This window comes from Chroicocephalus ridibundus, chromosome 12 (genome assembly GCF_963924245.1).
Source record: "Chroicocephalus ridibundus chromosome 12, bChrRid1.1, whole genome shotgun sequence".
Lineage (NCBI taxonomy): Eukaryota > Metazoa > Chordata > Aves > Charadriiformes > Laridae > Chroicocephalus > Chroicocephalus ridibundus.
The window spans coordinates 10,042,100-10,058,136 of NC_086295.1; the positions used below are offsets into that span (position 1 = coordinate 10,042,100).

At 40.2% G+C, this 16,037-nt stretch overlaps 1 protein-coding gene and 1 long non-coding RNA gene across 4 annotated transcripts in view; one reads left to right on the forward strand and one right to left on the reverse strand.

The window, feature by feature from the left end:
* Positions 1 to 16,037, forward strand: part of PREX1 (phosphatidylinositol-3,4,5-trisphosphate dependent Rac exchange factor 1) — a 165,680-nt gene that overhangs the window by 132,551 nt on the left and 17,092 nt on the right. Inside the window, exons 17-26 of one of the 3 annotated variants that reach the window (XM_063349670.1) lie at positions 807 to 899; positions 6,301 to 6,449; positions 7,361 to 7,446; positions 9,207 to 9,343; positions 9,763 to 9,934; positions 11,229 to 11,416; positions 12,154 to 12,315; positions 12,868 to 13,078; positions 14,225 to 14,486; positions 15,530 to 15,736. In XM_063349670.1, the coding sequence (XP_063205740.1) occupies positions 807 to 899; positions 6,301 to 6,449; positions 7,361 to 7,446; positions 9,207 to 9,343; positions 9,763 to 9,934; positions 11,229 to 11,416; positions 12,154 to 12,315; positions 12,868 to 13,078; positions 14,225 to 14,486; positions 15,530 to 15,736 (1,667 nt within the window). The remainder of the gene's footprint in view (positions 1 to 806; positions 900 to 6,300; positions 6,450 to 7,360; positions 7,447 to 9,206; positions 9,344 to 9,762; positions 9,935 to 11,228; positions 11,417 to 12,153; positions 12,316 to 12,867; positions 13,079 to 14,224; positions 14,487 to 15,529; positions 15,737 to 16,037) is intronic. The other 2 variants (XM_063349671.1, XM_063349672.1) reach the window with 2 other exon arrangements.
* The window catches only part of LOC134522240 (uncharacterized), a 167,088-nt gene continuing 153,507 nt past the window's right edge, over positions 2,457 to 16,037 (reverse strand). The window contains exons 7-8 of the long non-coding RNA XR_010072983.1: positions 4,075 to 4,301; positions 2,457 to 3,485 (exon numbers count right to left, since the gene is read on the reverse strand). This is a non-coding gene — a long non-coding RNA (uncharacterized LOC134522240). The remainder of the gene's footprint in view (positions 3,486 to 4,074; positions 4,302 to 16,037) is intronic.

The window sequence follows — 16,037 nt, forward strand, 5'->3', positions numbered from 1 at the left end:
AGCTATCCTAGAAATTTTCTATTTAATCCCAAATGTGAAGTGATAAAAGTACACGTTATGTTGGGATGAAACTCATTACACTTGGAACACTAAAAATCTAACCAGTGATATACCCAATCTTCTAAGATGTCCTTTTATTAAACATGCATAAATAGCATTGCTTCTGAAAGTATTTTGTTAGAAATAGGCACGAATGGCAAACTTGCTTTTCAGTCTTTTTACTTTCCTTTCCATCATTTAATCTGAACATCATCTGATGAAGGTTTTTTCCCTGCAGATCTATTATGTCATGCATTATTTTAACATGTTTGTATGGCTCCTGCAGGAAAGGTTTATTCTATTCCTTTAATTTTTTTCTAAGGTGAATTCCTGTAAAAGGACAACACTTATAGGCTGATGATGTTGGCTTCAGTACCAAAAGGACAGTATTTTAAAATAGTGCAGGAATCATCAGAATCAAGGAAGTAACTCAGTAGTTTTTTTCTCCAGTCTTTTTTTCCCATGCTAGATTATAGATAGCTTTATTTTTCCTTTAAACTCAATTCTAGTTTATCAGATGGTTCATAACTCTCTGGAAATTCTGCTTTACTATAATAAGGGCTCAATGTAAAAATAACTAGATTAAATTTTATGGTTTATGTTATGTAGGAGATCAGACCAAATGACCTAATAGTCCCTTTCAGCCTTAAGATCTACAAGTCTATGTCAATCATGGCTTGCAATGAAAAGTCCGATTTCACATCTCCATCCTTCAGCTTTTCAGCTAACTCCATATTTATGAAGCATTACTTTGTGCTCTTTTTAAGATCTTACCAGAAGAGGATGACTACGGATTTGACATGGAAGAAAAGAACAAAGCAATCGTGGTGAAGTCAGTTCGACGAGGGTCTTCTGCAGAGGTATGACCTGACACTCATAAATATTTTGATTTTGATGTCTAAGAATATTTCAATGCTTTGAAAAGTACAAAACATTTTTGGTCTGTTTCATTTTAAAGGCAGCTAATAGAAAATTGGGTATCTTCTACAATTCCTGTGGTAATAAACTGTTTCCGTAAATTGCTAAGTGTTTTGACATCTTTGGGTGACTTGCTGAATATATTTGATAAGTGATAGGACAACCGCAGCATCTCTGTGTGATGATAGCGTACCTCAGGTTCATTAGCAACTTAAATTTGAGGAGGGAGGGAAAGTAACATTGTTTCGGGATAGCAAAGATGTTGAATCAGAAACATGTTTATTTGAGTGAAAGCTATACTTGTAGCTTTGTATTTTTTCCTTAAGAAGCATGCACTCATTTCTCTCCCTGGTATTTTTTAAGAGCTCTATAGAATGTATTTGCTTTGTTTTTTTGAGGCACATAGATGGCCCAAATATCATAGGATCTGAGTATTCCACAATCATTTGTTTATCCATACAAAACCCTTGAGTGGATAACACAGTGTGATCCTCCATTTACTGAAATAAGGCACAGGCAGATTTAAAGTCTATTTTTTAAAAGCCTTTTAGCACCTATGAAGATAAGAGACAACTAAATGACTTGTCCAGGGTTTCATAGTAAATTGTGGCAGCACACAGGCAGTACTTTAATGTCCACACTCATTTGTTGGTCACTGCTGTAGGCAACAGATAACTCCTGGATGACTCGCCCAGTGCAAACAGCTGAAATGAACAGACTAAAATTAGCAAGTTGAGAAAGTCAAATGGGAAGGAATTTTGAAAAGAATTTTAATATTAGAATTAAATTATTTCAGTATTCCTGATTCTTGTTTGTTTTATGGTCACCAAAGTAACCAATCCTATGCTCTACCTCATGCTCAAAATCAACATAGATTGGCCAAAAATTTTATTAATCTAAACCTCTGCTGTAAACCGTTGCCTGACAGATAATCCTTCTGCCCTTTCTTTGGCTGGATGCCTGTGGAATATCCTGCAAATCTGTTGTGTTTTAAGACAACAGAAGCACACAATTTTCTAAGGAATCTTTTTCTTGATCTTCCAAGACAAACTATCTATGACCATGACTCTGTCTTTTCAACCTTGTCTTAAAATATTGCTCCAGAAAAGAACTAAATCTGCATTTCTCTGAACCAGAGGGCTGGCAACTCATTCTGGAAAAACCTGCATTAATGCATCTCATTACATTCTTGGACTTTTTTAATTGCTTTGTGATATTAGAAAGATATCCAGTGTGTAGTTCTGTGTGGCTCAGCAGCTGTAGGCTGTTTAGAGACCCTATGCCTGCTGTCACACTCTTTAGGGACAAAAATTAAGACATGCAGCTTTGCTTCACAGTGCATTGCATTCATTAGGCCTGTCAGACTCTAGGCCGGAATAATACTCCAGGTTCATCAATTCGTGGGAACAAATTTATTACTTGCATGGGTTTATTCAAGGTTAACACAATCTGTTTGAGTTTGGGATTGTGATCTCTTTTTCCTAGTATACCTGGAAAAAAATTGTCATGCACAGGTGGTGACAGCACACAGCATTGAACTTCATGCATGTGCAACAAGGGTCTTTGGGGTTTTTATTCAAAATCAGAGTTGCCAAATATTGTTCTTTCTATTAATAGTGTCTTTTTTTCTTCTCAAATTTTTTAAAATCTGTTTTGTGAGCTGTTAGATCTGCCTATGCCAGAAGCAGTTCCCGATCTGTGTTTAAAAGTTGTTAAGAAAAGAATTGTTGGAACATCAACACCAGACCTTTGACACAGTCCCCCGCAACATCCTTCTCTCTAGACTGGAGAGATATGGATTTGGTGGGTGGACTGTTCAGTGGATAAGGAGTTAGTTGGATGATCGCATCCAGAGGGTAGTGGTCAACGGCTCAATGTCCAGATGGCGATCAGTGACAAGTGGTGTTCCTCAGGGGACCAGTATTGGGACCAGTATGGTTCAATATCTTCATCAGTGACATAGACAGTGGCATCAAGTGCATCCTCAGCAAGTTTGTGGATGACACCAAGCTGAGCGGTGCAGTTGACACACCTGAGGGATGGGATGCCATCCAAAGGGACCTGGACAGGCATGAGAAATGGGCCCGTGTGAACCTCATGAGGTTCTACAAGGCCAGGCGCAGGGTCCTGCACCTCGATCAGGGCACCCCGGCATGAATACAGGCTGGGGGATGAAGGTATTGAGAACAGCCCTGCTGAGAAGGACTTGGGGGTACTGGCAGATGAAAAGTTGGACATGAGCCGACAATGTGTGCTTGCAGCCCAGAAAGCCAACTGTATCCTGGGCTGCATCAAAAAAGTGTGGCCAGCAGGTCGAGGGAGGTGATTCTGCCCCTCTACTCTGCTCTTGTGAGACCCCACCTGGTGTACTGCATCCACCTCTGGAGTCCTCAGCACAGGAAAGACATGGACCTGTTGGATTTGGGTCCAGAGGAGGGCCACAAAAATGATCAGAGGGGTGGAGCAGCTCTGAGGTGCTGAGAGATTTGGGGTTGTTCAGTCTCCTGAGAGAGTTGAGGTTATTCAGCCTGGAAAAGAGAAGGTTCCAGGGAAACCATATTGCAGCCTTTCAGTACTTGAAGGGGGCCTACAGGAAAGATGGGAGCAAACTTTTTAGCAGGGCTTGTTGCGATAGAATGAGGGGTAATGGTTTTAAACTAAAAGATTTAGACTAGATAGAAGGAAGAAATTTTTTACAATGAGGGTGGTGAAACAGTGGCCCAGGTTGCCCAGAGAGGTGGTAGATGCCCCATCCCTGGAAACATTCAAGGCTGGGTTGGATGGGGCTCTGAGCAACCTGATGTAGTGGAAGATGTCCCTGCTCATGGCAGGGGGCTTGGACTAGATGACATTTAAAGGTCCCTTCCAACCCAAACTATGATCAAATTCCGGTACTGATAAGGTACTTGAGCTGCAGTTCAGGAACTCTTTGCCTGATGTGTGCGTTCAGCTTCTCGATTGTGGCCCATAGATAACATAGTGCCGTAGTGGGCACTACTCATGCACTTTTTCTCCTGATCCTGAATGATGAGCAGCTCTCAGCCCCGGACTCTCACCTGTGGGAATTGTCCCCTCAGGCAGCAGCTGCCTGTGACTGTTAACATTTGCTCAGCTCACCTAGACAGAGGGTCACAAAAATCCATATAACAGGGGTTGGTTGATGTGGACTGTGGCACATCCCATGCCTGTTCCAAGTTCACGTGTCTTCAGAAGGACATTCAGAAAGTCAGTGTCTCCTCAGTTTGTACTTCATCTTTCTTTCGAAGCCAGCTGACTTGCAGGTTAATTGTAGCCGGGCTTATTCCCACAAGTTTTAATCCTGGGTCTGGTTTATGAATGATACTCTGTCAGAAGGAAGCAACAGTGAAAAAAATTATCCTTTTGGGAGGTGTGGTTGCTGTCTTACTCTGAACAGCCACTGACAAGCAGATGTCTGGTGCTTGAACAGAGTGTGTTCAACAAGCAGCCAGCTGGCCAGTGGCCATGCAGATGAATAGCAAATAGCAAGCTGCTGGTGTTCGGGAAAAAACAGTGGCCCAGATCCAGACAATCGCATTGAGTTGTCATAAGGAGCATCCGTTATTCAGAAGCTGTATGACACTGTAGGTCTTTACTCTTAAAGAGATATGCTGTCTAGTCTTCCTTAGCCTGGTTAGTTATATCCCAGTAGAGTAGCAGATTTTTATTTAAAAGTTGCTAGTTTGTAGGGTTTAATATGCAGTTTGTACCTCATACATTCATGGATTTGCTATGATTATGTGTGCAGGGAGGTGTCCTGTATGCACAAGCAGTAAGTTAGGAATATAAAGAGGTCATCTGCAGGTAGAATGATTGCACGTATGCAAAGAGTGTAGCTAATTGCACATACATTAGGTGCATGAAGTACTTTGGGAAAATCAGGCTGAAAATGTAATGACTTTAGAAATTTATATAATTTTTTAAAATCTTTTTTATTTTATATTTGTAAAAATCTATATATGTAAAATATAATATTATTTTACAATAAACTCATCAGTATAAGTAAATGCAAATAGCAGAAATATTTCCATTGAATTATAAAGCACAAATTCTGTCTTAAGTTAAAATCTCTATTGCTATTTAGCCCTATTATCCATTTTAGAGATTATTTACAAACAAAGATGAAAAATGTTATTTCCAGGTACACAAGAGAATGTTGATAATAGTACAGGGCTTGAGAATTAAATCAAGAAGAGCACTTTGTAGTTTTTTCTTTATAATAGCTTTGATTTGAGAAAAAAAGTGTAGGTTTTTGTAGGTAAACTGATCTCTGACTTTCAGACCACAAAACACATTTAAGAACACCCAAGCCATGTATAGACATAGTCAGCAGGGTTTTCCAGTCCTACATTTCCAGATTCATTTTTCCAGACCTCCTTTTTCCAAGTCAAGAAATTTGTCAATGGATTGCAGGCAGAACAGGAAAAGGGTTTGTCACATTTAGAAGAAATGCCAACTGCTGGACCCTGAAGCCATAGGAAGTAATTCTAACTTGGGAAGGGTTAATCATGGTTTTTTTTTTTTCTTTTCACTCCATTAAAGGGAATGTTATATTTTCTTGATATCCTCACACCTAGTCTAAGTGCTGCGATGTCATATTTTAACTGGTATAGATCATCGAGAGGTATGTTTAGGGTTGTTGTCCAGGGGGCAGAATCTGTGATCAGTCTGTCTCTGACTTCCTGTGCGACCATTGCCAAATAATTAGAGTTAGCTGCAAAAGCTAGGAATTAAAATTAAAATTTTGTGGCTTGTTAGGCTGATGAAGAGCCAGCACTTCACTTGGAGCAGAGACAGGCTTTTACCACCACATAAAAACAGGTTACATTTACTTCTGTGGGTAGGTATAGATTGGTTTTGCATGGCTAATGGTTGAAAACTATGTTCTTGGCTCCCTGTGCCTGGGCTGTAAATTGTGGGAAGTCACACTTCTGTATCTCACTGGGTATCACAGACAGTCTATTATAGTCTCCTATTTTTTAACACACACCCCCTTTTTTTATAGTCTCTTTTTTTTTTAATAGTCGCCTATTAAAAGAATTGTAGCAGAAAAGTACAAAGATATATCCATTGCAAAGTAGGATATAGCTGTGGAGTGGTACATTTATACAGATATTGGTGAAATCTCTTTGTTTTCTGTAAATGCAGACAACTTTAAGGGTGACTGGCAAATGATTTGATGAACCAACACTGTATGTACAGTATTCCATATGACAATAATCGTAGGAACATTTGTAAGGAGAGAACAGTTGAACTTTGGAGCCTGAACTTTCAGAGATGCTGCCAATGACCCAAAGCTTTCTGTGGTGTTTGTTTCATTTGCAGATGGCTGGCCTGCAGATGGGAAGAAAAATCTATTCCATCAATGAGGACTTAGTATTCCTACGCCCATTTTCAGAAGTGGAAACCATCTTAAACCAGTCCTTCTGTTCACGAAGGCCACTTAGGCTTCTGGTAGCTACCAAATCAAAAGAGTAAGTGCCAAAATGGGCAGACAGAGAAGATTATCTGCAAATGTCAATTACGAAATATTTCTTCTACAGTTTGTAGTGAAAACTGTGTAGACACGTTGCTATTCAGAAGCTGTTCAATAGAAAATGAATGACATAAATGAAAGATAAGAGTCACAGGTTGTTTTTTGATGAACTTTGTGCTTCTAGAACAGGTTACGATGTATTCTCTTATACTGCAGTTAACTTTTGGCTTCCTTTTGCATAAACAGAACTGAATCACGAGGATTGTCATTCTGTCTCAGGTGTGAAGCTTCTCACACTCTAATATACGTGCAAGGGAAAGCAATTTCCACCCGATTAAAGCTTGGTTTATTTTTGGATGACTCTAACAATATTAGCCCTTATAGTTTTTTAGTCTATTATTGTATCTTATAATGAGGATTGGCCCTGTTAATGTCTTGGGAATTATTAGATTCTGTAATCCCAGAATTTGCCATAGAATTGAACGTCTCAATGAGCACTTGATGCTGAATTCTAGTCCAGGATGTCTGGTCCAGTCTATTTTTTTTTTAGTGGAAAAGATCCTCAGCTGGTATAAGTCAGCACAGCTGCACTGAAGTTTGCCTAGAAATGGAAGTGAATATAAATAGCATAGAAAGCTTCTGTTCTGTTATTCATTTAAAGATGTCATAAATTTGGAAGTGCCAAATTTTAATTAACAAAGAGAATCACCCATCTGCCTTGGAGAATGAAGATGGAACGGATGATTTCTTCAGGTCTATTTATTTGTTATTTGTTTGTAAACTATGTGGGTGCTTTCTTTAATCCAAAACATGGTTGTGAATGCCAGGGAAAGACGCTGTTAGAACTGGCCAGAGCTCTAGCAGCCTGGTTTAAAATGCTGCTTTCTCTTCCCCTTGATTTACCTGCAGGATTATTAAAATCCCAGATTGTCCTGAAGCACTTTGCTTTCAGATACGGGGAGCAGCACCACCATACGTTCATGCAGTGGGAAGAGGTAAGTAGAAAGGCTGCAGTATAGTTAAGCTCGGAGTACAGCTAAACAGATATATGTGTGTATATAGAGTGTGTGTGTATATATATATATACCTCAATAAAAAAAGATCCAGGTTTCATTGTCAAACTTGTTCTAAACAAGTTCTGACAATTTATTTTGTCTACCTCCAAGTTGTCTATGACATTGGACTATTATGTCCAATGACTAGGAACCTCTGTCATAGAGAAGGATTGCACTCATATATAAAACCTTAGAACAATGAGATAGTTCCTGCCTCAGACTACTTGTAATCTAAATACAGTCTAAGAAAATGGTATCATCATTATGAACTGAGCATTGGGTCACTAATCACATCAACACTAAACAAGGAATAACTTAATTCTACAGCAGAAGAAACTCGGTGGTCCTGCAATCTACTGTACTGTTGAAAGACTCTTGAGAAAGCATTGTCACTTGAGCTCTTGCAAGCTAGAAATGCACTTGCATAGTGATCCTATCCCTGTTTCTTCTAAGACTACTAAGATACAGCTTTACAGCTGCAAGGAGTAGAAGTGTGAAACGGAGGTGGCTGAGAAAAATTTGAGGTGTAATGCTCTCTGTTGCTTCCTCAATATTTTTGCCTGTGCTCAGCCACGCTTTGGATCACTGCAGTTCTGAACGTGCTGTGGGATCAGCAGCTTGGTAGGCAGATGATGTTTCTTAATGGACATCACAAAGTATAAGACTTGGAGACTACTTCTCCCTTTACATTGGCTTATACTGCTATAAATTACTGGTAGAGGTCAACTGCTTCCCTCGGTCTTTTTAAAAGCAGAAAACACAGTTTGACAGGTATATTTACTGCTTCCGTAACTGAAATGTGAACTGAGCTGCAAGTAGATCACAGCTCTAACCTTTATTTTCAGCAGATGCAGAGAATGTGACCTTTCAGACATGGACCACTTCCTTCCTTCAGAACAAATACATATAACCAAATATGTGCAGTTAGTATACAGACAACAGGCAGCACCCAAATGCAACAAACAATGTTCTCAGGGAGACGTATTTGTTACACTCTTTCATAACAGCACCTATAACCACTTTTTAACAGTCTGAAGAGTGCAAATTGGAATTACCAACTAGAAAGATACTCCTTTTTCAGGATTTTGCTAGCAAAAGACAAATTGCATTTGGAATAAAACTGTATAAATGTTAAATGATGGTGCCCTAAAAAAGTTAATCACCTTAACTGTAGATTTCAGGGAGCTGGATTTAGCCTGAGTCTTGTTCACATGAATCTGGAATAAATCCACTGAAGTCAGCTATTGCGCTGTAGACTTACTCTAGTTATAGGTACATCATAGCATTCTTCTTAGACCATGGCAAATTGCATAACATGCAAGTGTTCTGTATCTTTCAAGTGCAACAAGCTGAAACAGAAATATAACTGTTTACATTTAAGCAAGACCTCAGCTAATGTAATCATAAGGCTAGAAGAGCTATGAAAGAATCCCAAATGATTTCCCACAGGAATTTCAATTTCGAGCATGAATGCCTTTAGGTTTAGGAGGTCTCTGTTTTTCCCAGCACTACTGAAAATATGAAGGATAGATGCGTGATCTTTTCCTTGTACAAGCTCTCAGAATAAGTACTTACAAGCAAAAGCATGACAGCATTCAACTAGCTTTTCTTCTTAACTAGAAACCCTTTGCAAACTATCCAGTGTTCTCTTCCACAGTTGTATGGCTTTACTGTCTAACTCCTCTCCTGTTATTTTCCAGGTTCTGAGGCTGCAGCTGTAGGCCTTCATCCAGGGCAGTGTATTTTGAAAGTTAATGGGAATAATGCAGCACATGGAAATTATATGGAAGTTCTGGAGCACTTTACAGCCTACAGGACCAGACAACAGGAAGCACTGGTATGAATATAAAACCTCAAAGGAAGTACATTAATTCCTCCCCTGCTTTTATGCTCACTAAATATTCAGAAAAACAAATTATGCATGACTCTCTTGACTGACTTACTCCCATACCAAGTTCCTAGTATAACTGAGGGAGCTGATTGCAGTTGCCTATAGTTGCAAAACGTCTAATATGTATTCCAATTCATACACTGTGAACAGTACTAAATATTATTAACTGTTGCTAAAATTAGTTCTCACAGATATTCATCTAGATTTTATATTCTCTGAAGTTCAGAGGAAGGCTGGGGGAATGTTAATACTTCAACTGACTTAGAAGATACAAAATTGATAGCTAGATTCACCTTTGTAATCCAAACATACAGAGATCGGGCATTTTTACTGAGGTCATAGCTGAAGCCAATATCTCTTGAAAGGGGTTGTACCAGTGGGTGTACAGAACACATGAAGATGCTGAGGAGGACAGAGTTCAGCAAGCAGCATCCACTGCATATCTGAATGGCAGCCATCCTGGCTCCAGCAAAGAAGACTCTTCACTGGAACAAGGTGCAGAATTGGATCCGCTTCAAAATAGCCAACAGGAATCCGGTAAAGATTCTCATGGGGGAGGGAAACCTAGGGAAGATTCAGGAGCTTCAGGAAGGAAAACTCCAGTAGAAATATAAAGTGTAATTATTATTGTAGAATATCTCTTGTCTTAGTAAAGCTTTGTAATAGAGTGAGGTCTGCCAGAGGAAGTGGTCTTATGCTGCAGTTTATTCAGGAGAAGAAAAAATTGAGATACATATAGAAATCATACCCTTGAGACTCTGATCTTTATAAGAGAGCCAGTTTCTGGAATGAAAAGGCTCAGCATTTTTAAAATCATTTGGTTGCCCCTGCAAACCAGGAATTTATGGGCAGTAGCAGCTGGAGAGGGAAGCTCTGCAAGTACTTCCACCTAGAATAATCTGTGTTTTCTGTGATTTAAGATTAAGATTTTAAATTACTGTGATCTGGAGCAAGTTTTCAGAGCATGTTACCATTGTGTCAGTAAAAGGTAGGTGTATTTCCTCCAGCTTAGAAAAGTGTAACTCAAAAAACACTGCTTTGTCTTCATGTTGAGTTTATTTGGAAAAGCAGATGTTAGGGGAGAATACTGAAGCCAGATTCAGTCCAAAGGACTGAGTCTGGACTCTATGAATGCCATTGGTAACTTCTCCAGGAGCAGATCCACATCTGTGTGGATCTCATCTAAGGTCTGATGAGCCTGGTTATCTAATGGTCCAACAGTGCAGCTCCATGGTGGAACAGCTGGAGCTGTGCCCTGGTAGAGGCATGTGAGCAATTCTCTGGCAAATCTCAATCTCACTATAACTTAAATCTGTTCTCTGGGGACAGTAGCATTGCTGTGCGTAAAAAATGTTATCTCCTCACCCCACCCCTGCCCTGCCATGTCAGTCTTACAGCTGCACAGAAAATGCATCTGGAGCATTTCCCAAAATTGGACAGAAAAGTGGCAGTCTTCCAGAGGGTCACTACAAACAGCGAGACTCTGAGATTAACATACTTCACTTCCCGTTAGAAAGCTTCTGCTGGGCTCTGTGTGTCTGAATGCTGAGCAGAACTAAAAGTAGCGTCCTGTGCGTGGATGTGTGCATGCACACAGGAAAGAACAGCAGAATGTGCATTGGAGCATGTGGATTGTCTAAACCACTACCACTGCCTCCGGTAGTGGCCAACAGCAAACGTCGTCCTCAGAATATTTTCCCAACCTCTAGCAGTACGTTGTTCAGAGACTCCTTGAGCCAAAAGTTGTGTCTTTGTGTCTTTGCGTTTAATAATACCTCTCAACAGGTTTCTCTTCCCTATGCATGACTCTGATAACTTATTTTGGTTCCAGCCCAGACACCACAGAACATCAGCTCTCCCCTGGTCATTAGTGAAGAAACACCTCTCATTAGCCTGACTGTCGATAACACCCACCTGGAGCATGGGGTGGTGTATGAATATGTAAGCAGCGCAGGAATCAAATCCTTTGTCTTGGAGAAAATTGTGGAACCAAAAGGTTGCTTCAATCTCACTGCAAAGGTACTGGAAAACATACACAGCCAGCTTCATTCCTAAACGGAACAGGGAAGCCAGTAACATAGGCATTTCTCTGGTGGCTTGGTTTGGCTTTTCACATGAGGCAGCTCATGGTCTTCTCAACCCTGCCTGGAGTTTTCTTCATCAGAATGCACCAAGCTATAGTAGCTTGTTTGGTATGAGCAACTCAGCAAATGCTTCCAGGATTTCAGCTGTTGAGGCAGAGGGAGGGGGGCCCTCAGCCGTGGAATTCTTGCTCTTATCTGTCTGGTAACATACTCTTTGCTGATACTCAAGACTAATCTTTTCAGGCAAGAATTTACTTCACCTTGGAAGAAAATCAAGCAGCTTTTTCCCATCTGATAGGCTGGATGGGTCACTAAAGGAAGCAGCAGTGCACTTAGTATTTTGGTCATCTATGACAATAAAGAGATAATGGTAAATGTTTCTGTCACATCCCAGTAACATTATTGTTATGTCCCATGAAAGTATGCCAGAGCAGGTAACTTTGACAGCGCACGGTGGATATTTTGATCCATTTCAGTTATTCTGAAAATTTTTGAATAATGTTTTATGACTCTGGGGATTAGACATGATAGTGGTTCTCAGGCAACTTGTTCTGAAGGCAGCTTTATTCAACCATGACAGCATGAGGGCATTACCACTTATTCAGTGGAAGAAAGCTGTATTTTCCCTCACCGTCAAGTCTCATACCATTGACATCCTGTCTTTTTGTTTAGATTTTAGAGGCCTTTGCTGCAGAGGACAATCACTTCGTAAGGAATTGCAAAAGACTTATATCCCTAAGCAGTGCTGTGGCCACCATGCCCCAGTATGAATTCCGGCAAATCTGTGACACTAAGCTGGAAAGCATTAGCAGAAGGCTCACAAACTACCAAGAGGTACAACACTAGTAGTTATTGGTGAAGTCTCAAGACAATACTTTGCTGTGATAATGGGTCTTAGTATTCTTTATTAATGAATCTGAACTGCTTAGAGGTAGGTGTCCTAGAAAACAGTGCTGCAAGTTACTGAAATTGCAAGTTTTGAGGAAAAAGGACCATATCTGCAAATCACTCCTTTCAGCTTGTCAGAGCTGTGTCTAATAACATATTATTGCAGGTTCACTTCCACCATATCAGTGAATAAATATGACAACAGAATGATCAGTGTCCGATTTAACATGAACATAAGTACAGTGTATCGTAGTGTAAACAAACTACATGTGCTTTTTTGCTCAGTTACCTGAGCTGTTTGAAAAGAGAGTCCTAGAAGGTACAGATAACTGCTTTCATTTGTTATTTTATGAGGTTTTTATTTTCTTAATATGTTATTCCATCTGCAGCAGAAATCATACTATTCTGGAATAGGAGGCAGGAAGAGAAAAGGATTGCCTGTATTGCATGACCATTTTTTGCAAGTGAAGTAGCACATGCTTGCTTTATTTCTCCCAGTTTGCAGATGAATTGAAAACAAAGGTGAGCCCAGCCTTCAAACAAGCCATCATGGAGCCACATTCCCTCAACAGCATGGATTTCTGCCCCACCAACTGCCACGTTAACCTCATGGAGGTATCATACCCCAAAAACACTACCTCAGCAGGGAGGTCGTTCAGCATTCGCATTGGACGGAAGCCCTCTATTATTGGTCTTGATCCAGAACAAGGTGATAATTAACTTTCAAATCATACTGATTTCATCTGCGTAAAATGTTGTGTCTTTCCACTGTTCATCAAGGTCAAAATAACTTCCAAAGAAACACAGTCTTCCCGGTAGCCTTTTTTCCTCCTTAAAATCTTACAGTAAAATGACAGCCTCCTTGTGTTAATAGTAATGCCTTTAAGCATAGAGAGGTGTCAGGCCAAATGATTTTACCAGCAAAGCAGTGTGGTCATCTCATGATAATTAAGTCTCCTGAAGTATTGTTTGCACTTCGTCGAGCTGACTTACTGATTCAAAAATAGTGAATGGGGCTAATAGTAGTGCTAGTGCTGTGAAGAGAGGCTGCATTTGTGGGAAAAACACGAGTCAGTCAGGCTGTAGTGCTGTTCTCTTTTGTCGTTACTAGAAAAATTCCATGCATTGAAGCTGGAGGTCTCTACTCTGCCAAGGGGATCTATTTTCTGATAAATAGTTGCTATATAGCATTTGTCCTACAACCTGATTATTTGAGTTCCAACATTTCTTCATCATGATCTCACCTGATACGCTTCTGGTTCATTGTCTTGTGAAAGTCAGAGTGCAGGAATGTTTGGAAGAGACCCAGGGAAGTGCAGACTAACCAGTCTTCTGAAGAATGACATTGACTATTCAAAACGAGGTCAATAAAGAAGCCCTGCTCGCTTGAAGATATTAGAATTCCCTAGTATTTTTAATGCAAGATAAGATGGTTAGCAAAGTACCATACCAAAACATGTCTCTGTGTAAGTGTGTGTGTGTGTAAATGTTTGTAAAGATGCAATAATAACACAGACCAGCTCCTGAGAACATTTCAATAATTGCTTTTAGATACTGTCCACGTTGTCTATATGAGTATATATGTGGACACTCACTCTCTTTACTTCCATAAATTGACCTGTTTCTGGACTGCAGTAAATTCAAAATATCTAGATGGCATGCCAGGAAAAAAACCTTCGGGTTTTTTTTTTTTTTTTTTTAAAGAATGTTTTTGTCATAGAATGTAATTATATAAAATAATTCTGTGAAATTTTATTTTTCTCCTGTTAAAATTCCACCTATTCTAAACTGTAATTATCGGGATGCAGTGGTGAAAGTCATTAGAGCCGTACTAACTAGACCCTTCAATTTTTAGTAGGTACTTTAAATCCAGTCTCCTATACTCAACATTGCATCACCACTATGGCTGCACCATCCTGGCGGTGTCTGCCCCCCGAAGATGGAGATCTTGACAGCAGCTTTGGACAGCAGAATGGAGGAACAATTCAGGAAGAAAGGGGACTCGGTTTTCTGCTGAAACAGGAAGATCGGGAGATACAGGACTCATACTTGCACCTTTTTAACAAACTTGACATTGCAGTGAAGGAAATGAAGCAATACGTCATTCAGATAAATAAGTGAGTAAAGAATCCAGGGTGCGCTGCAGAGCAATTCTGCGATTCTGATAAAATGGAGGCATTAACCTCAGAATGCACATTGTGCCTGTCGGCCCCAGCTGTCATACTCTTATACTCGCTTACTCATTACAGCTTCTTGCTGGTTGTGTCAAACCTGCTTCTGTGTGGACCCACCAATGTATATATTATTGTCCTTTGCTCCTAAAAGTCTACCTGAATTCAACAGCCACTGTTTCACTTACTATATATTCCAATATAAGAAACTATTTGGTGCCAACAGCAGTTCTGGAATTTCATACACACAGAGTCCATACCCTTGAGATTTTGTCTGGCATAAGGCGGACTAGGCAAAACTTTTTATTTCAGGCAGCTTTCTCTATTGCACCTATGTTTTCTTCTCCTCTTTTTGTCTTTCTCTTTTCTTCTTTGTTATAATGCGTCTGCTAGTAGTAGTAATGAAGGATTTGGGTAGCGCGTCTATTGTGCATAACTGGCAGGGTTTCAGTAGCAGGGGCTGCAGGCGTGGTCTGTGTGGGAGAAGGCCATAAGCTGCCCTAAGCTGCTCACAGCTACTTCCAGGAATCCCACTATCAAAAAAGAACAGGCCATTGTGCACCAAAACTTCAACTGACCGGAAAGCATGAGGTGCCTTGGTTCAGACATATTGAAGAAAGGGTGGGAGCTGCTGGGTGGAGCCAACGAGCTGAGGCATTGCCCCAGAGGAGAAACCCAGCGCCTTGGATGCAGAAAGTGAGGACTTCGGCGAATTAAAAACAGAGCCCTTTCAGGCCACTATGGTTATGGTGACTAAGCTGTACCTTATGGAAGTAGGGTACCTATGGAAACAGGACTTTTTGTGAACTGAGATTCGTGGATTTCAGTAAACCCCTTTCGGAGCTCGCAGTTTGACATAGCTGTAGTCTATGTAAAATGCTGGCAAGGTTGCTTTTGATTTCACACAGCTGAATTTCAGCCTTAGTCATTATATTTCATTTGTAAGAATACCCACCAGTCCCTGAGAACTCTATGTTTTACTTTTGCAGACTTCTGTCCACCATAACAGAACCTACAGAAGGTGGTGCCTGTGAGCCACCATCTACTGAGGAGACATCTCCACCTTCCCTGGGAACAGAAGAGAGCGATCCTGACAAAGCTGAGCATGGTGGAATCAAGAAGGTCTGTTTCAAAGTTTCTGAGGAGGACCAGGAAGACTCTGGACATGACACAATGAGTTTCAGAGACTCCTACAGGTTCGTCTGAAGATTGTGCCTCTTTTACCATACTAATATAATGTTGTGAAGTTCTAATCCAGGTACGGATTCAACAAGCAGGTGATTTTCCAGTCAGTCAATTATTCTGTATTCATTAGCTATAGTTATTTTGTTACATTTATTACCATGGAGACATACACAGCCAAAAACCTTTCCTCCTAACAATGCCAAAATACTAACGCTTCTAGGAAATTGAATAAAATGAAATAAATAGGTCTAGCATGACTTTCCCTTTCTATATTGTATAGCTGGAAACTACAGAAGCTCAGCAGAGTTTGCT